At 36.1% G+C, this 21,571-nt stretch overlaps 2 protein-coding genes across 5 annotated transcripts in view; one reads left to right on the top strand and one right to left on the bottom strand.

Moving 5' to 3' along the window:
* LOC123315586 overlaps positions 1–21,571 on the top strand; it is a 622,910-nt gene that overhangs the window by 439,463 nt on the left and 161,876 nt on the right. The window lies entirely within an intron of this gene.
* On the bottom strand, positions 6,997–13,080 carry LOC123315678 (THAP domain-containing protein 1-like). 2 transcript variants are annotated; one of them, XM_044901504.1, is made up of 7 exons: positions 12,898–13,080; positions 12,607–12,824; positions 12,358–12,502; positions 12,037–12,274; positions 7,693–7,889; positions 7,402–7,644; positions 6,997–7,348 (listed from the first exon to the last, which is right to left on the bottom strand). In XM_044901504.1, the coding sequence occupies exons 1-5, from the start codon at positions 12,966–12,968 to the stop codon at positions 7,845–7,847; spliced, it is 717 nt and encodes a 238-aa protein (XP_044757439.1). In that variant the 5' UTR covers positions 12,969–13,080; the 3' UTR covers positions 6,997–7,348; positions 7,402–7,644; positions 7,693–7,844. The 2 variants fall into 2 exon arrangements, 1 of the variants encoding a protein (XP_044757439.1); XR_006537978.1 differs by lacking the exons at positions 12,037–12,274; positions 12,358–12,502; positions 12,898–13,080 and having other exon boundaries at positions 7,402–7,635; positions 12,607–12,737.

The raw sequence follows: 21,571 nt of genomic DNA, 5'->3' as shown, positions 1-21,571 counted from the left end.
CTAGAGGATGAAAATGAACCATTGCAATATATATATAGGCTACCGTATACCTCTTTTGTTTGATTTTCTTAGTTCTTGCTCTACCTCGGCTATGTATGCTGCTGGATGTACTAGGATTTTTTTAGCTCAGTAGGTATGTCAGCAATGATACTGGCTTGCTTTGGACCCATAGGTGTAGAAAAATCAGGAAATGGTCGGTTGGTCACTTCCGCACGAGAAAAGTCGGCCTCATTAAATACATGGGGATTGTGCGGATAAATTCCAGTTGTTAAAAATCCCCTTGATATGTTGGATGGTGAAAACGCCTTCATATAGGACTATCCAACTAGCTACGGAATATTTTTTGAAGATGATACATGTATCAAGCCTCCCCACGAGAAATGTCTCAAACCTCCCTGAAAGCAATTATTAAAGTGATTTATGTTTTCATCTTATACCTACTCATATATTTTGAAAACCGAATAAAACTGTAAATTGAGTAGTTTTATGCATATTTCCTAGTGAAATGTTTGTTTATGCCGAAGAATTAATGCATGATCATAAAAGGCTTAGGTAACTTGAGTAAAAACTTACAATTTGTCACCTCGAAACACTCTTTGTTGAATATTTCACAAACAAACTACTGTTAGCCTTACAGATTAACGTCACGCAATTTCCTCTGCCAAAGAATAGTGTTCACTAGTATAATACTTTTGAAAACGGCTACAGATCGCGGATATAAGCCTGTATCAAGCCTCCCCATGTATCAATGTTACCTAGTCTCCCCTACATAACATTCTCCTTCATAATGTTACATATCACAGAAACTACGCAATTGATATACCATACACTTTTCATTAAAAACATAACAAATTAATGCATATGATAATAATAATAATATAATAATAATATAACTTTATTACCCAACAGGAGTACTCCCAATTACAGGGTGAAATAAAAAAAAATATTTAAGAAAATGAGAAAATTTGCAACCTGAAAAATAATATACATATACAGAAAATTCCCTACAATGTACTGACCAAAGAATGAACAAGAAAAAAAAAAAACAAGAAAAATAATCATAACACTTGACCATAACAATCAGGGAAACATATTCAAGCTCAGGTTATTTGCACTTTTACACGCACGATAAATTGGTGCACGAATCAACAAGTTAGTGCGAGGTGTCGGCAAACGAAAGACAGGAGCAGATCTAGAGGTCAACCTTGGAACGTTAACATTCACCCTGGACAGCAGATATGAAGAGTCGAGAGTACCGGTCAGCAACTTTCGAGCAAATTTTGCACACTGATTTTCGTGTCTTTCAGCCAATGATGATATTCTCATCTCTCTCATGACGGAGGAAGGGTCAGCTCCACGAGCAGGGTATACACCAGTTTGTCGGAAAGCAGCGTACTTGAAAAACCTCCTATGTACACGCTCAAGCAGATTTAAGTGACAATCATACGTAGGAAACCAAATGATGCTACCATACTCTAGCTTGCTTATAACCAGAGTTAAATAAAGTTTTCTAAATAACTCTATGTCATCAAATTCTTTAGAGCATCTAAAGACAAAACCCAGCGTTCTACAAGCAGAGGCGCACAGCTCATTAATATGAGGAATGAAGCACAAAGAACTGTCAAATAATACACCAAGATCGCGTATTTGTCTACACGTGCAAGAAAGTGGTCCCCAATGAAGTAATTGGCAACCAAGGGCTGGAGTCTCCTAGTGTAGGACATCTGGAAGCATTTCTGGAAATTCAACTTTAGCCCATTCCTCTTACACCAATCCCAGACAATCTGCAAACTGAACTAGAGCATCCTCAGATCATCCACACCACATATTCTCAGGAACAACTTTAAATCATCAGCATACGCCAAAGCCATGCATCCGAGGAAATTTAACAGATCATTTAAAAATATCACAAATAGTAGAGGGCCAAGATTCGATCCCTGAGGGACCCCAGCTTCCAGTTCATATTCAAAGGACCGAAAACCATTATAAAAAACATAGTTGTATCTTCCCTTCAAGTAGGATCCAATCAACCTCACGTAAGCAGGACAAAAACCGAATGAAGAAGAGAAGCACATCAAAATCCACCGAATCAAACGCCCTTGAAAAATCAGTATAAATCACATCTACTTGACCACCATCATCTACAGTCTCTGTAATATACTGTGATAAGGTGGCCAGATTTGTGATAGTCGATCTACCTCGCACAAAACCATGCTGACCCTCAGCCAGGTGGGACTGTACACCCTGACGCATACTTCTATACAATACCTCCTCGTATACCTTGGCGAAATTGGAGAGGATCGATATCGGCCTATAGTTTTTGATCTCGCATTTGTCATTCTTTTTGAAGACCGGGACCACTCGAGCTCTTTTCCATAAGCTTGGGAATGTCGATGTCTGTATACTCATCGAAATGAGGAGATGAACAGGACAAGCGAGAGCAGAGGCGCACTCCCTGACCAACAATGCAGGAATCTGATCATCGCCAGTAGTTAGTTTATTAGGAACTTTTTTCATAATAGATTCAATTTCTTCCTCCGAAATTTTAGGCAAGACAAAGGGAGAAGAATGATCAAAATCAAATGAGTTTTCACTCGTGGAGACATGTATCCCTCCCCACATAGCATGGTATATTTGTCAAATATTTATGAAATATTTGTACGCAAGGTTTTGAATATTTAATAAATCTTTCGTTGAAATATTCATGAAATAAAGTTATGTCCGACTTTTTCTCACATTGAAATATTTCATGAAATATTTCATATAGATTTTTGAAATATTTTCTACAACATTATGTGAAATCTCTTCTAAAGATCATAGTAATATGACATGGAATATTTACGCAAGATTTCTTCTAATTGAAGAAAATGTTTCCTGAAATCTTCAGAAGAGGTTTTCGAAATCTTCCAACGAGGGGTTCTGAAATGTTACGAAATATATTTCTGGGATGTTTGTGTAAAGTTGCTGGAATTTTTCTAGAAATATTTTTGTAAGATTTATATGCAATAATAGGAAATATTTCCATAAAAATTTAGGAAATGTTTTGAATTATATTAAGGGTTATCTGCATTTCTGCAATAATATGCAAAAAAATATCTTGCAAATTCTCTGAACAACATTTCGCCAGGGTAGCTGAGTAACTTCATAAAATACATATTCCCGAAGAATTGAGCAATACTTTGAACACATATCTTCAAAGTAATACCAAATTTTTGAGGATTTGTATTTTATGAAGTCCCTTGCTGAATATTGTTCAAAGATCTCGCAAGATATTTTTTTGAGGAACATTATATTTATATATATAAGGTTTTCCTGAAATAGTATAACAAGGTTATATTTGTATTGAATAGATCAAAATCAGTTAAAAGAATTTATTCATTTTCCATCAACTACATTAAAATATGTATCAATGAAACCTTCATCTTCGTCATCAGGATCTGCAGATAATTGAAACGGAAATTGTCGTTGGCTACTGGCATTCCTGGAATAAATATATTTTTATGATTTTTCAGAAACAGAAAGTTTCATATTTTGTCAATTTAGGGTCATGAAAGTTCTTCTATGAAGAATTGGGGTAATTATCGCAAAATTGGAGGAAAAATAATTAATATGTACTTTTCAGAAAATCAATTCAGCAGCAGTAAATACGGGGTCTTTATTAAAGATTGTTGCATAGCATTTGGCTTCGAATGATGCTCCTTACTAGAGGGTTTTGAACTGAATAACATCATAGAATTTCGAAATTGACGCCAACTGATGTAAAAATTATTTATAAAGCACCTGTCAGTAGTACTGAAAAGATACACTTTACTGAAATATATTTTCTTTAACTTGTCAAATTCCTGATCGGTGTGATTTTTGCTATTAGAACAAATGGATGGTAACAGAAGATTATATAGTGCAAGTCTCTAACTTTGAACAAATTCAGGCATTTTTTTTTGTAAATATGCCCGGACAGAGCGATCGGAGGTTTGAGTTGCGCACAATTGTGATTTTTTTATGACTATTCTTAAGTTACACATACGCACCCAAATATTAAGTTTTTATTTAATATTCTTTTGTTCGATCTTTCAACAAACGTTGTGACCCACAGAACGACAAACTAATGAATATCCTCGTTAATCTTCGCTGCTTCTCTCATTAATCAGTTTTATTCAACTTTTTATTTGACAGAAAATGATTATCAAGAACCTCGTGACATTCAATTTTTGAAATAACCGAGTTATTTCTTCGAGTTGAATCAGATTCCCTCGTTTTCGAATTAGTCGATGTTTGTTGAATATCTTTTCAACGACAAGAAATAAGACTTCGATATTTGGTACATACTTAAGTGTAACTTGATAAAACATTCAGAAATGGACTTAAAAAATCGAGAGGATAACCACTATGTGAAAAATGTACATTGATTTCGGAAATCAAGATGATTTCGGGATTTCGAATGATGATTTCGGGATTTCAGATGATGATTTCCGTCTTCAAAAGTACATCGATTTCGGAAGTGGTTACCCCCTCGGAAAAAATCAAAAAAATTTCGATAATGTATCAAATTACAGTATCATATTCCTTCACTTAAGAAAGCGCCATTTAAAAATACTAATTCAACCTGTGCTAGTATATTTTCCCTTTTTCACAGAATTTGTTTGAAGTTAGACTCTCACACTCTATAAAGTGAAGTCATTATTTACAAAACAATAAAAGCCCTGAAAAAATTCACATCACGAGAATAATTTTAGTGCAGATTCTATTTTGGAAGCAACTCGCACAGCAAGTACATAGTCGTGAAAAGAAACACAAAATTCATTCTATTCTGAGGGTGAACTGAAGAAAAGCAAAAAATCTCAGGATATGAAAAAATTATAAAACTCACTTTTTATTCCGTCCACCATCTGTAGTCATCCAACCATATCCGTATGGGTAACACTGAATTATTTCGGCATCGGTCGCTTCTTCATATTTTGTCCTTACACCAAAAGCTACTGCAAAACATTCAAAGTATGAAGTATGATACCAACTTCAATCAAATGATATAATTTGCATAAATAGGTAAACAAATAACAAAAAATAAAAAAACGAGTAAAAATCCGTAAAACATGGAATTCATTAGCTCCCAATCAAATGTTAAAATAGATATTATAAAAAGAATAAAGATTAATTCGAAAATTCCATTGAATAGATTCAACCTCTCGTTCAACCTGGTTGTGGTAAGGTAAGACCTAGGGTGAAACAGTTGAATTGTGATGAAAAATAATAAAAATGAACATATACAAATACATTATGGCACAAATGGATAGATTTAATAACACGTGCAAGTAGATGGAAAACGTTAAAGAGGAAATAAGTTACTTACCAAGAATCAAGTGGTAATTAAACTGGAATTTATTTCGTTCCATATCAATACACACGTTAGTCTCACACGAACACACAAAACGATCGAGACAACGCGCAAACGACAAAATCAAAATGGCACCAATGAATGCTTCCTTGTTCGGCTTGCGCTTCTTCGAATGAAACCCAAATCTCACGTACTGCCGTTTCTCGTTTCTGCGCTAAGCAGGTGGCTAGAGTGGCTAGTGATCAGCGTTGCCGGGTCCAGAAATTTTATTCCCCAGTATACGGTATCCAGTAAATCTTTACTATGTTGAATTACCTAGATTCTTGATTTTCATTTTTATCAAGCCTTGAGAAGAACGGATATAGATATAGAGAATATCGACTTCTGAAAGTAGTACTTGTTAAGTTAATTTGTATCCAAGGAATAAAATTATTTATTTTGAGTCAGTTCCTAAGACAATATGATTAAAAATAATTCATCTACTTCACAAATTATTTATTAGGTACTTATAATGATTGAATGCCGGTTATACAGTTACAGATCAAAGCTGAATCCAACGTGGAACCCAATTCAACTGACTGCCTGACAATGACAAAATAGAACTGAACTGTCCAAAATTACAATGGATTCAACTTTGAACTCGGTTCGAACCTGAACTGTAGAATGTAAAACCGTGGCTTAGAGTAATTGAAGATAGTGTAATATATGAAATAGAACAGATTTCTGGACATCGGAAAATTAATCTTAGGAAAATTTCTCCAACCTGGCATCGCTGCTGATTCTATCGGGGGGAGACTGGCATAGACTTATAATACATGGACTCACTGTCACGTGACTTTTCAGTAGATCGAGGGGTTGTATGCATTAGAGAGAGAAGGGCTTATGCGTTTTGATCGAACAAGAAAGAGATGAACTGATTCCGTGTGGGCAATGTCAAAATCATATGATGGATGTAAACAAATATGTGACACAGACTTTGCCCACAAGGTTTTGATTCATTGTATTTTTCTGGAATGAAACTTCTTGATATAATTCCTTTCGAAGGAATGTTAAGGAATTCCTATCGGAATTCATTATGGAAAATTTCCGCTGATTTTGCTCATATGGTTGAGTATTATTCTCATTATTTTTGTTGAATGAAACTCACTTTTTTCGATATGAACTTGTGGGTCTGATAAATATTGTTTATATGTTTATTTGAGACTGAATATACGCATATATTGAGGACATATGTTGTGTATTTGTTGATTGTGGAAGTGAGTATTTCTATTTTTTCGTTCTTTGGAATTTTCAACTTGTGAAATCAAAGCGTTATTGTTAGAATTCCTTTCACATTATGACTATTCATTGGATACTATTTCTGGAACGAGACGTAGAGAAATGTGCCAAAATGGCACATTTAGTATGCAAAAAAAAATAATTCTTTCTCGTTAAGCAAATTCAATTGAAAAAATTAATATGAAATATTTCAAGACATCAAGAATCAATAGAAGATTTCGAGATTATTTGTTTCCTTCCATTATCAAAATCAAATGTTACTTCAAAATGTTTCAGGCCATGCAGAAAACTATTAAGGTCAAATATAATATTTAAGACAATAATGATAATCTGAAATATTCGAATAACAGTTTCATTCTTTCCATTATATTATTGAATAAAAACAATTTTAGAAGAATATGTTTATTCTACAGGAATTTTTCAAGTAAAAATATATTCATACAAGTATAGGAATAAAATTTAACAAATCAAATTATAAATGACAAATATTCAATAACAAACAAACAGGAACTCCATGACAGAAAAAATTTAATTTCAATAATATTTTAATTGGATAAATCAGACTTTTGACTATCAGCATATAAGATACGAAGTCTTTATGCAGTCAGCATTCACACTCTCCGCTAAGGAGAACCTTCACTCATCCAGAATTTTTAAAATAAGGATTGAGCTCTGTTGCCTTCTTCTTCAATGTTGATCTCAGCTCCATTCTCCAACCGATGATGAATTTGTTACTTCCTGTCACAAATTTCAAATATTAACTGATAGAAAAGTGGCATAGAAAAATTTACCTCAATAATGCTCTCCTCTTGAATAAATGTATCATACATATTGATCCTTCACTAAAAAAAAATTAGTTAATACTAACCACATTAAAAGGGAACAAGAAATACTTATCTTTATAATTGATATTTTAGTTTATATTTTTACAGTACTCCTTTCCTTATAATTGATGTTCGGAAATGTAATTTGAAGAGATTTCAATGTGTTGTGGTAGACATATCTTCCATCGTTCATCTGATAACCTACAAATTCTGAGTAAAGAATAATTTCAATTTCACACATATTCTACTCAGGCTTACTTTTCTGACATTTTTGATCTTTTGGACTTTGTCCGTAACCCTGGACATGGAGCCCTCAACAGGTGCTAGCTTTCCGGGCCAGAAAGCACCTGGATTCCATCAAAGGCAGGAGTTGAATCAATTCTCCTGATAGGACTATCCAGAAGGAGTTCCTACTGGTACCTTTTGATAAGCACTCTTGGCAGCCTCATTGATGCCTGAAATGAATTAATTTTGTTAGTTTCTGCCTTATTCTTGATTTAACTTCATTTGAAGTTTTATTAATGTGATGCAACCGAACAGTGAAATAATTCAAAAATATTAGTTTCACTAATTGTAGATGATGGTCTGATAGTGCATCTTGCTCCAAGGAGTGATCTCTCAGATTGGTGAAAATGTTGCCTATTGAAATTTTTCTCAGTCCCAGAACGATCATCTTGTCCATTAACTTTGGATCTGAATAAGATTTCATTGATCTTATTATACTTTCTGCAACCATACACAGCTTACCCAGCGAGCACAAAAACATCTCAGAGATGTCAAAAGTAAGAGATTTCGAGACATTGAACATCCACTGCGATGTTCTGTTTATACATGAATAGAACTTTTATAGAACAGCCAATGTCCGCCGCAGGCGGCTATTATATGGATGTCCCTGGGATGTCACAAAAAGAACTACTCAGAAGTTTTTTTGATAGCCTTTTCATGTACACAATAGAACATTTCTAAAGCGCTTTGCGCACACGAAATCGCTGTTTGTAAGACTTTATATGAAATTCTTTTGTGAGGCTTTTTTTCTTTCATTTGAATGTTTGAGGATACCACATTCTATTTTAAATGAACTACAAAGTTTTTAAATGAAATACTATATAAGAATAAAAATATTTTAATGATACTCCAACAGGTACAAAAGGAAAAGAAATCACATTTTACATAAAAAATTGAACAACAAAAAACAATTGATTAATATTATACTACAGAAAGGGAGAATAAACAAAAAAATATATCACATTCAATAAAACAAACATAAATAACCAAAAAGAAATATCACATTTAACATGAAAAAAAACAGAAATAATAGAAAACAAACTGATTATAATATTAGATGTACCGAAAGGGAAAATGAAAAAAATTTATGAAAAATTTATTTTCCCTTCATTTTATCGTCCCTCCTCCTCTGCCTAATATGCCTAAACCAATCTTTGGCATATAGAAATATAGAATATAGAATACTTTCCTAGTGATTTGGAATTTTTTATCTATCACTTCTACAAAATAAAAACACAACTCAAACAATTAATTCACAAAATATATATATGAAGGTTAAGATGATTCTTTCCAATTAAAATAACAGAGAAAATAGCTGAAAGGATCTGGAAGATTTGAGTTGTATATAGCTCCTGAACAGGTTGATTTGCGAAACGATTTTATTTATTTAATTATTTGTACTGGTATTCAAAGATGGAACAATTTGAAGGAGTTTTCAAAAACAAGAACTTTTCTGGGACAATTTGAATTATTTTGTGATTCACAAGTGATGAATGATTATTATCATCGTCGGAAGAGTAATCTTACAAAATATTTTGGGAATTATCAACGGCAGAGATAGATTATCGAAATATGTTGAAATCCTCGATGATATGGCTTTAAACTTTATAAAGTCATTTCTTGAATAATTATAATAACCTTCCATATACCATTCGATTATTCCAACCAAAATACAATGCTCTCTTATATCTAGTCCTAAATACACAAATAATATTAACCACGCAGCGTGGATTCTTTTGAGGTTATATGTATGTTTCTGCACATTATACTATACATTTAATTCATGTAATACTTACTTATTAATTGTATTTGGTTACTATGAAGAGATCGATCCTAAATTCACAATCAAAACCAACACAGAAGTAGTTAATATTATACAAATCACCAATCAACTTTCAACTCCGAACAGTCCACAGTCCAAACTACGAAGAAAGTGGAAATGGCGGCAAAATGAAATAGGTGAATTGTATATTGTTTATTTGGAATAAATCTCCCAAGGCAAACTATGCGACGTCAAGAGAAGATATCCACACGTTTACATTATTTTCAACTCGACAGTACATCTCAGTAGGTAGACGAAGAAATGCCACAGATGGCACAGATCAGAACAAATAAAGATTTCCAATAGCCTTTGGAGACCTCTTTGGGAAGTGCATATTACGTTTCAAAGAAACATCCTCATGCCAACATTTTCGAAACATCCCAAAAGATCCCAGGGATGTTTGTGCTCGCTGGGTAACGACATCTGAAGATGGTTTACAGAGTCCTCCTCGAGTTTTTCTCAGTAAAAGTGCTGATGAAGAAGTCGCTGATGTTAGCGATTCAGCACATGTCTCGCAATTGATTTTTCTCCTCATTCCTCTGCTTATGAAACCTGCAATGTACTCAATAATGTCAGAATAATACATTGAAGAACTAATCTCTTCGAATGGCACCAAGGTATCCAAGTCCTCAATTTCTATGGCCTCCACATTCAAGGAATCCAATAGATGTCTGTTCATCACATTTGTTGAACTGGCATTCAGAATACTGGTCTCATCTTGGGCTAAGCAGTTTGCAGCATCTGATGATTGTAATTCTGTATGTATGAGGACTCTTTTGTATGCCGCTTCAAACTGCATGGCTGTGGGATTATTATTGAAGCCCCCTCTTGATCTCATCAATGAAAAGAACATCTCCAGATGATCTTGACTTAGCTTGTATGTGCACAAGAAATTGAGAAATCCTGTTTTAACCAATTCATCGAATAAGTTTTGCACACTGGTCAAGCAAATTATCAATCCCACGAATCCTGTTTTTCGTTGTGAATGCAGAATCGAACTTCCTGTTTTATCTTTGAGACCACTCAAATACTGTATGGCTGTATCTATTTTTCCTTTGATGAATGCCTCATTTTCAAGGCTAAGAGGTTTTTTTGTCATGACCTTATTCAAAAAATTCCGGCTGTTCAACAGATCAAATATGTCATTCATTTGTCTGCAATGTCTCACAAGGGCTTCACTTCCTTCAAACTGTGGGATATTTAAATCTTTGTCACAGTATTCCAGTGCATCAGCAACACTAGCACTGAATGTTTGTACAGCCAGTTTCACTCGCATCTTTTCCTTGTCGTAATTCAGATGTCTATTACGAATTTTATTAGCCATGTGCAATCCTGTCTCTGTTTGTATCTTCACCAGTTCAGTCAAATACTTCCAATTTATTTCTTCATAATCCTCGTTATAAATATACCCCCAATCGCCAAGTGTATTTCGACATAACTTGACCATGTGGCAAGCATCCAAGATTACATGAATCTTTTCATGTGTTTTTGGGTGAAGGAAATATGGTCTAATATCTGGCCAGTTCAACTTTGCTCCCAAGATGCTACACATAGATATATTCGATGTTGCTCCATCGAAAGTGAGACTTTTAATCAATATTCCAGTGCTTTCCATTTGAATCAAACAGCCTCTAACCAGATTGGCCTTTTCTTCTGCAGTTAGCGTATCTATTAGGAAGTAAGCAATTGGAACTTTCCACTTTGCATTTAAAGCCACCAGCATGAATACTAGAGCATTCTTGGCTCTAGGAATACCATCATTTTCTTGGATTCCAGTTCCATAGTCAATATATCCCACATGTCTAGAGCCTGTCCACTCAACATGTTCTTTAATTGACATCTCATCCATTATAAGTCCGGCTATAAGTTGTTTCCCCCTCGATTTTTCAATTTCAACTTTAATTTTTACAGCTCTTATAGCTTCAGAGGTATACCCTGGTCTTCCATCTACTGAGCTACACCATTTCAGTAAGGTGTTTGGATGAGGTAAACAATTTTTTCCAAAATTATTTCTCATAAAATTGTAGGCAGAGGATGAGTAAAAATTGAGAGTTAAAGCAAAACTTCTCAATTCTGGAGAAAATTTTCCTGTTCTTCCTTTCAATTGCCTCTCAAGGAGTTGTTTTTCTGCTTCTGGTATACATTCCTATGGAAAATAAATTTGAGTTAATATTTGGACTTTCAACTAATTGGAACCCAAATAAATCTGAAATTGAATAAAAATACTGTTTGGCCAGGGCTGAAGAACTTTGGTCAGTAAATTGGCACATTATAAATATGTAGATTGTAGGTTTAAATGGCGGTTGTATTTCACTGCGACTCTAAGGTATCAGAGTAGTTTAGCTGCTATATCGTCTATATGCCCTATATCCTATATGCCTGTCACACTTTTATTCACAAATGATCTCTTAGGTGACCAAAATGTGTGTTCAGAGTTTTTCAACCTTTGTTTTTGTGTGAATATTATTCTAACAACAAGAGAACAAAGGGAATACCTTAAGTACTATTGATGACTCGGAAGAAATTTGAAATCTTCTTTTCAAATCATCCAGGAGATCGTTCAAGTTTTCAATTTTTTTCTTGTATTTGCTAAGCAGGGCACAGTGTTTTTTATTGGATTTTCTCAAATTAGAAATAACAGTTTGTGAAACATTCCAATATCTACGACGTTTCACTGGATTTTTGAGGTCAGCTTCTACGAAATCTCCCACATACACAGGAACTGATCTCTTTCTAAAGAAAATGAACAAGTTGATGAGTGATAATAGTAGTAATACAGGGTTTCATGAGAACTGTAAGTTGAATTTCTCATTCACCTTTTTCTAATGATACTGCAAGGTAAGGCAGGCTCTTTTGTTCTCGTTGGTGAATGGGATTCTATCACTGTAGAGTCTGTAGGCACCGAAATCGGTGCATCTGTTGTAATATTTTCCTCCAACAGAAAGTTGCTAACCTCTGGAACTATTTTAAGAGACAACATTCAATAAAGAAGCCTGTCAGATTATAATGTCATCAATTCAAATAAGAAGCATCTAAAATAATTAGTTGCGTAAATATATACTAACCTAATACATTTGCATCTGAGGATCTTGCAATGCTATTTACAAAGCAAAATTTAGAAGGAATTGCATCCTTCTTCAAAACTTTTTTTCCATGAGCGTTAATCTCATAATCATTTTCATAAAAATGTTTGCTACATATTCTTGAATATGTAGAAGGTACAAAATCAGCTCTCCCTAACGCTGCTATCCATTTATCCCTCAATAATCCTGTTTTTGGAAAACTGTAAATTCAATTAATCATCAGTTTTCAATGCATTTGTGTTGCCATAAATGAATATTAGTGATACTACTTACGTATGAAATTTCAAATTTCCCCCTTTCCTATGTCTGATGTAACAATTGTAAGCTACACAAGATTGTGGCATTATGATTTACTATTCCTAGCTCTCAAAAGAACTGAAAAAACGAATATACTATTTCTTTCACGAAACACGTAGAAAATAAACAATAAACAAAAACACTCCAAGTTCTAGAGAGTTCGATAAACTTGACGTTTATGCTTTTGTTTTGACAGCTTGCCCACAAACTCTCCATCTTATTCAAACAACCGACTTCTCTCTCACATGCGGAGTCCATGTTATTTATAAGTCTATGGAGACTGGGAATGCCGCGTCTACGCACACTAGTCTAGTCGAGAGAAAGAGCGCGTTATTTGAAAGTTAATTAGGATACGACGAAAATTTAAAGATGAATTTAATATACATAAAGGGGTAGTAGGTGAATGTAATTGAGTATCTCCGAAGTAATTCAAGGGATAGAATGAAACATAAATTAATGCTACTCTATGCAATATAATTTCAATAGAAAATCTACAGACGAAATTATAAATTGTTGAAGAAACAAGGTATAGACTATAACGTCAAATCTATTCATACAGATAGATATTTTGTTGTTGTTATTTGCTCTTTCGACGTTTCACGGATATAACATATAACCCAAAATATTCCGCACAAAAATCCGGAGATGTGTTGAAATATTCCTGCAGTATTTCTTATAAGTATATTTATTTAAATATATGAATTCTTATATGGAAACGTTTCAGTGAAATCAAAATATCATTTCCTGAAATATTTCATGAAATATCAACAATTTATTTGAGCTTCCACTTCATCTTTCAGAAATATTGCAATGAAATATTCTGGAGCGATTCTGAAATATTTATTGTAGTATTACTTGAAACGTTAATGAAATGTTCAGTTGCATTATAGGTTCTTTGGAAGTATAGGTTTCTTTGGAAGACAAAATATTTCATACATATTAGCGATCTTTATACAAATTATTGGCCAGCCAATCTTTCAAAGAGCATTCAGTAAGATTTCGGGAAAGAAAATTGATATAATTTTTACACTTTCTGCTTTTCATTGAAAATCTTCCACTGAAATATTACTTTGAGGTTTTTTCAATGTATTATGTAGACGAATTAGAAATATTCAGTTTATATTCCTGCAAATATTTTTTTAAAAAGTTAAGAAATATTTCTCACAAATATTCTGATTCCTATGGATATTTATTTTCCTGAAATATTTAAAAATCTGTCATAAAAATTTCGTAGAATATTTCATGAAATATTTATGAATCTTATGAAGTCATATTTCATGAAACATTTATTACATATCATGGAAATATTCTGCCAATCTTGCGAAAACTTTCTTGCCGTAAATATTCTCGAAACCTTTTATAATTATTTCAATGAAATCTTTCTTGAGAATATTTTGAAATTTTTCACTGCAATATTCCATGCTGTGTGGGTCCTAGTCTTGAGAAATGAAATGCAAATGAATCAACTATAGCTTTAGGATCCTTATACGTGCTGTCATCATCCTGCACTACCCCGGGTATCCGAGTGGTCTTCCTTTTCCTGTTTATGTGTCTCCAAAAAGATGCTGGATCAGATCTGATATCATCCTGCACGCCAGCCAAATAATCATCATACTCCAAAGAAACTTCGAACTTGACCCTCGCTCTCAAACGCTTGAAGTCGTCATAGTATCTTCTGTCTCCCGTGGAACGCCATTTGGTATGGTAATAATTTTTCAGACGGATTAGTCTTCTAGTACCAGCACTGAACCAAACAGGATATCTTCCCGCCATTGAAGGCTCTGACCTAGTAGGAATGTGCTCACGAAAAAAACAAAAAAGCTTGTCATAAAAAAATTCCAAGGCCAGATTGACATCATTGAACATCTTCAAAACACTCCAATCATAGCGGCAGATAGAATTATTCAAAGCAGAAAAGTCTGCTCTTCTGAAATCGAAAGAAAACTGTCTCGACCCCCTTGGAAAATTCACCAGACGGACATGCAAGGATTGACTCAAATCAATACTCAATGCCGGATGATATGGATCCTCCAAAACAAAAGGCATCTCACAGTGAGAAACCATCACATCAAGATTTCCACCAACCATAACCAGATCCAATAGTCTTTCATCCCTATTCAACACAGCATTGAGCTGTTTCATACCCACAAGGTCACAGAAATTCTGTAGCAGCATAGACCTCTGACAAGAAGAGGAAGCAGAAAACCCAGGAACGTTAAAATCACCAACAACGATAACTGTCTCACCCTGAAGTTTAATCTCAAGAGCAGTCACCATCGTTTCTAGCTGAAAAAGTGAGACATCCGGAGGCACATACAAAACACAAATTAAAAATCTAATGGGCAAAATACACCGAAGCAAAATGATATCGACCAACGGAATGAGATCCCTTATAAATTCAACATCCAAAATCTCATAAACCAAATCATCAGAGAATGCAGCAAGCACACCACCACCTCTAGATCTACCAATCACATCAAACTGTCTGTCTGAACGCACTACACTGTAACCAGGAGGGAGCAGCTCTGCATCAAAAACTGACTCACTTAACCATGTTTCACTAATACAAATAATATCAAATGAATAATCACAAACAGATTTCATAAATTTAGTCAATTTAGTATTGAGTCCCCTCGCGTTTTGATAGTACACGGAAACACCCACCGTTGAAGCACAAGTATCATCTACTGAAGATGTAGTAACCCCATTGGGACAACTCAGTTTTCCGACACCAAACTTACTATGGTGGGAACCCCATTTATATGCTTTATTGTGAGCTGTGTCTCACCAGCAGCCAAACGACCTTCCAGCTCAGTCTTCACAGCCCTGAACACGGCCATCTGATGCGGCGTCCTATCCGGGGAAATTGACAGGTTAGGAAACTTGGACTTGAGTTTCCGGAAATTGCGTAAGATCCGAGGAACCCACTCCGGTGACGATAAACGAACCTTTATAGGACGGGAACGCAATTCTCTGGTGTCATCAAATTTACCCAGCCTGATAGGTACCACTGTTTGCTCAGGTATATTACACTCCCTCAACAACTCGCTTACAAGAACTGTGTCCTCTGTCATCTGATCCTTTTTGGTACTGCCATTCTCAGCTCTGCCGTGTATTATAAAATTGCTGGAACGCTTATTCCTTTCAAGCAACTCGCTCATCATCCTCTCCTCAGCCAGCAATGGTCCAGGACTCAACTGATTACCAGCCGTACTCCCCGTTCTCAGCTCCTTCATTTCACGAACTTCCTCCCTGAGATCACTAATGAGCTTCAATATCTTCGGAATCTGCTGAAGACCTTTCTCACATTCCGCACATAAGTATTTGACCCTTCTCCTGGTATTGGGTCGAGACTCGAAACATTTTAGTTCAGCAGGCGAAAGTTCAGAGCACTGTGCATGGACAGGCCTATTGCAGCCATCACATATAACAACCCTATCAGTTCCCTCCTTTACAGTAACATTACATTTAATACAAGACATAGTAGGCATCAGAATCACCTAAAACGGATTGGTGTAAATATGGGAAAATAAACAAGGGTCACTTTTCACAACGGCCGGGCCGATAGCCGATGACTTTCAAACAAACAAGAGGGCCGCAGGAAAAACAAAAAAAAATGTTAAGGATAGGATACACCAATAAAATTACAGAAATATCCAAGAAATCCAATTCTCGAGTGCACCCCGTATATGCGAAGCTGATAAGAAGTTCTATCATCTACATATGAGGCTAGATAACAGATTATGATACATAAATATATAATGAAGTCCCTATTTAAAATAAATTGAGACTCAATTGCGTTTCTCTGCAAAAATATAGGGTATCTTTATTAACAATAACAAAACTCACAATATAACAAACCTGAAAAAATAGAGGGAAACAACATTTAAAGCCTCTAATTCAATCTTCTTCAATATAATTGTTAAACTGAAACTATTTATTATGACAATTCGAAAAAACTTCAAAATTTATTATAAAGTGTCAGTTTGGCCATTCCAGGTAACGCGAATATAATATTTGAGAAAAGCTCTGCGATTTTAATGCTTTTCTTTACATCTCCCCCCTCGAACTAGAATGTACGTACTCGTTCATTCACTAACAAACACTGGACACAATTTCGTTATGTGAAAAAGATTTGATTCTGCTCTTCTGTGTCCAGTATCAACTTGATAGATTGAATCGGAAATCTTCTTCCAATTTCTTCCTATTGAGCCGATTTCCATTTTCTACATAGACTAGGTCTCCCTCTTTGATAATCTTTTCTGTGTGAGTCGAAATTTTTTTTATTATATTCATGTGATCTCACTGAATTTTGAAATGCTATTTTCCTATCTCTTTCTAAAATTTCTCTGGTACATCTTGATTTTAATTCACTTGGTAGAATGTTAATATTTTCGCCTTCCAAAAGATATTTTGGAGCAAACTTCGTGACTGTGTGTTCCTTTTCATTATATTTTTCTACACATTTCTGTGCAATAGAAGACCACGCAGTTTTTTTATCACTTTCATTGATTTTACATCTAATTTTATTCACCAAAGTTTGATTTAATCTTTCATTAAGACCATTTGAAAATGGTGCATCCACAGCAGTAAAAACCAATTTTATATTCTCTGTCATGACGAATTGTTTGAATTCTTTCGAATTTATACCAGGATATTGGTCCGTCAATACCATATCAATATTGTAAGCTGGTGTCACTTTTTTCAACAGTTTTATGAAATCACCAGAGCTTTGATTTCTCGATGTTGATATGTAGGCGTATCTCGTAAAATGATCCACAAGAAGATGTAAGTATTTTTTTGTAGACCGCAATCCTCCAAATCCTCCAATGGTATCAATAGACACAATTTCAAAGGGTCGTGTTGCTGGACCTAATTGTGACATTAACCCAAATTTTGGTTTTCTCCTTGATTTATTCCTAATGCAAATTTCACATTCATCACAAATTTTTTCAATGTTTCTGTTGATATTTTCTGCCGTATAAAACGGTGTTATTTTATTTTCCATCTGTGTCTGTCCAATGTGGCAGTAGAGATCATGGACATTTTAATTAAATTTTTGCTGAATTTTTCCGACAGCATAATTTTTTTCCTCTCTTATTCCGTTTGTAATAGATTCCATTTTCTAATATAAGTCTTCCATTCTCTAAATTTAAATTGTTGTTTTGGTCATTTTTAATATCTTCAAGGTTTATCAAATTAACTACTTTTAAAAAATCGTCATTATTTTCATAAGATTCTAAAACTGGATTCCTACTCAGACAGTCAGCTTCTTGATTTGATTTTCCTGACCGAACATGAGCGGTATAACTCTGTTTCCCACAATTACGTAGCCTAAACATTGGCTTGAGCAGGAAATGGCTCTCTGCGTTGCTCAAGTTACGTCTCAGACCTTGTCGTCTCAGGTTACCTGTGCCACAAGATAATCTAGTCGTAGCCGCAACCAAAGTTGCACTGACAGCGTTACCAGTGCAGCTTTTGAACACCTTCTAACGCAGCTCCTACAAAAAGATGGATCAGTCGAACAGGACAAAATTCGTATCCGGAGGTAAAATACCCTCCCATTCGGATCTCCGGGGGAGGGTGCCTGAGCGAGTGAATCATCGAACAAACACCAATGAAAAGCACATAGCTTTTGCAGCATGGAACGTCAGAACCTTGCTAGACAACCCCAAGGCCGACCGACCAGAGAGGCGTACTGCCCTAATCGATAAGGAACTGCAACGAACATCCATTGCAATAGTTGCTTTAAGCGAAACACGCTTTTCGGACGAAGGTAGCTTGGTAGAACAAGCGTATACTTTTTTCTGGAAAGGCTTGCCGGAAGGCGAAATCAGACAACATGGCGTAGGCTTTGCCATTAGAAACGACCTGGCCGCCAAACTTACCGAAAATCCAGTTGGTATCTCAGAACGTTTAATGACCCTACGTTTTCCTGCAGCGAATAACACGTTTGTGAACATCATTGCAGTATACGCACCCACTTTGAACTCCTCTGACAACTTAAAGGACACTTTTTACGAAACACTCGTTGCTACATTAAGTAAAATCCCAAAACGGGAACGAATAATTCTCCTTGGAGACTTCAACGCTAGAGTGGGCAGAGGTCAAGACTCAGAACTATGGCCGGGAATAATAGGGAAACACGGCACAGACAGCATCAATTCGAATGGAGAACGTCTGCTGGCTCTCTGTGCAGAACACAATCTGTGTATAACGAACACCTATTTTATTACGAGACCCAATTCAAGGGGGACCTGGCGCTCAGGGCATTGGCATACCCTCGACTATGTGATCGTGAGAAGGAAAGATCTGAAAGAGGTGTTGGTCACTAAACCCAGAGCAGATCTGGAGTGCTGGACTGATCATAGGCTGGTAATCTCGAAAATGAAAATCTCAATGCGCCCAAAATATCAACGCAAGCCGAAGTATCTAAGAGAGCGCCTTCAAATATCCAAACTACAAAACCCTTCTACAAAGGACAGATTCACAGCTGCCGTCAAAAGTAGCCTAACACCACCGGATTATAACGACGACATTGAGACTCATTGGCTCCGTTTCAAGTCATCCCTTACAAATACAGCGAAGGAAATACTGGGCACGGAACGCTCCCGAAAATCCCCAGACTGGTTTGGCGACAGCGAAACTCATATCGCACCCCTTTTGGATGCAAAACACAAAGCGATGAAAACCGCAATTAACAAGCCTGGCGATGTTGCAGCCCAAATAGGTTTCATAAACATAAAACGCGAGGTCCGTCAAGAAATAAGAAAAATCAAGGACAGCTGGTGGAAAGAAAAAGCTAGAGAAATACAAGCTTACGCCGATAACCATGACTACAGGCGTTTTTTCGAAGCTATTAAAACTGTTTACGGTCCAAGCAGAAAAGCTAGCTTTCCTATAAGAGATGCTCATGGAGCTATTCTAACTGATGATAGAAAAATTCTCGAAAGATGGAAGGAGCATTACTCACAGGTCTTGAATCAAAATAACGACTCGGATTTATCCATTTTAGAACTGCTTCCCGCGTATAGTCCGATGACATCGCTTGATGACGAAATTTCAATGTCGGAAATCATAAGCGCGATTAAAAATATGAAAAATGATAAGTCCCCTGGTCTAGACGGCATTCCGGCGGAGATATTCAAAGCCTTGGATGAGGACATTGTCAATAGTCTCCTAATACTATTCCGCAAGATCTGGGAACAGGGAGATGTGCCACAAGACTTCAGAGACGCTTTAGTTATCAACCTCTATAAGAACAAAGGCGATACGTCGAATTGCAACAATTACAGGGGCATATCGTTGCTTAATGTGGCCGGTAAAATTCTCTCGAAGATTATGGCTAATCGTCTGGTTCCACTCTTAGAGAGGCTTTTACCTGAATCCCAGTGCGGCTTTCGACCAAATCGAGGTACGGTGGACCTAATTTTTACACTTCGACAGCTACAAGAAAAGGCCTGTGAACAACAATCAAGGATTTATACAGCCTTCATCGATTTAAGCAAGGCATTCGACTCGGTGAATCGGAGAGCGCTCTGGAAAATCATGGCACGTCTAGGAGTACCCGAAAAATTCCTAGCAGTGTGTAAAAGCCTTCATACCAACAACACCGCTAGAATACAGCATAATGGCTCTACAACCGACCATTTCTCAACCAACTCTGGAATAAAACAAGGCTGTGTATTAGCGCCTTTACTGTTCAATATTTTCGCCATAGCTGTATCGATAATTGCTGACATGAGCATGCCCGTGAGAGGTGTTGGGATAAGATTCAGATTTGATGGAGGCCTGTTTAACCTGAAGCGCCTCAGAGCAAAAACCCGTACCAAGTTTATCACGGAACTTCAATATGCAGACGACTGTTCACTCATCGCTAGCAGCTCAGAGGATCTACAGATAATGATGGACACCTATAAACATATATACGAAGCTTTAGGCCTTAGACTCAATATTGACAAGACCAAAATATTGGTAAGTCCGCCAGAAAGCCTTCAAACAGATATCAGCCTGGACAATGAAACTCTAGAACAGGTTGAGCAGTTCAAATACTTGGGAAGCTTCATAAATACTAGGGCTAACCATGACACGGAAATACACAACCGTATCAATTCGGCATCACGGGCATTCTGGAAGCTGAAGGACAGAGTGTTCCAAAATCACGACCTCAATCTGAAGACCAAGACAGCTGTTTACAGAGCAGTGGTCCTCCCAACGCTTCTTTACGGAAGCGAAAGCTGGACTCCCTACAGGCGACATATTAAACAGCTTGAACAGACGCAGCAACGACATCTAAGACAGATAATGCACATCAGATGGTTCCACAAAGTTTCGAATGCAGAAGTCTTGCAGCGCGCGAGTTGTACAACAATTGAGACTCAAGTTACGAGGGCCCGACTCAGATGGAGCGGCCACATTCTGAGGATGCAAGACACAAGACTCCCCAAAATAGCTCTATACGGCGAACTCACTGAGGGAGCCCGGAAACCAGGAGGCCAGTATAAGCGGTTTAAGGATACACTACATCAATCCCTAAAATCAGTTAATGCTAATCATAACTGGGAACAACTAGCGTTAGACAGGTCACACTGGAGGTCTTTGGTCCACAGTTATAGTGGAGAATCGAGAAGGATACAGCGGCGGCCAGATC

The sequence above is a fragment of the Coccinella septempunctata genome, chromosome 1 (genome assembly GCF_907165205.1).
Source record: "Coccinella septempunctata chromosome 1, icCocSept1.1, whole genome shotgun sequence".
NCBI classification, from domain to species: domain Eukaryota; kingdom Metazoa; phylum Arthropoda; class Insecta; order Coleoptera; family Coccinellidae; genus Coccinella; species Coccinella septempunctata.
The sequence above is the reverse complement of the archived record's forward strand: the minus strand, read 5'-3'. Positions and strand labels throughout refer to the sequence as shown.

What these genes read in the sequence shown, in the direction of transcription:
- LOC123315678 (XM_044901504.1), bottom strand. Translation starts at nt 12,968, where the DNA reads ATGCCACAATCTTGTGTAGCTTACAATTGTTACATCAGACATAGGAAA. An exon ending in GGAAATTTGAAATTTCATAC is followed by an intron (nt 12,825 to 12,897) that starts GTAAGTAGTATC and finishes TTGAATTTACAG; the next exon opens with TTTTCCAAAAACAGGATTAT. An exon ending in CTCAGATGCAAATGTATTAG is followed by an intron (nt 12,503 to 12,606) that starts GTTAGTATATAT and finishes CTCTTAAAATAG; the next exon opens with TTCCAGAGGTTAGCAACTTT.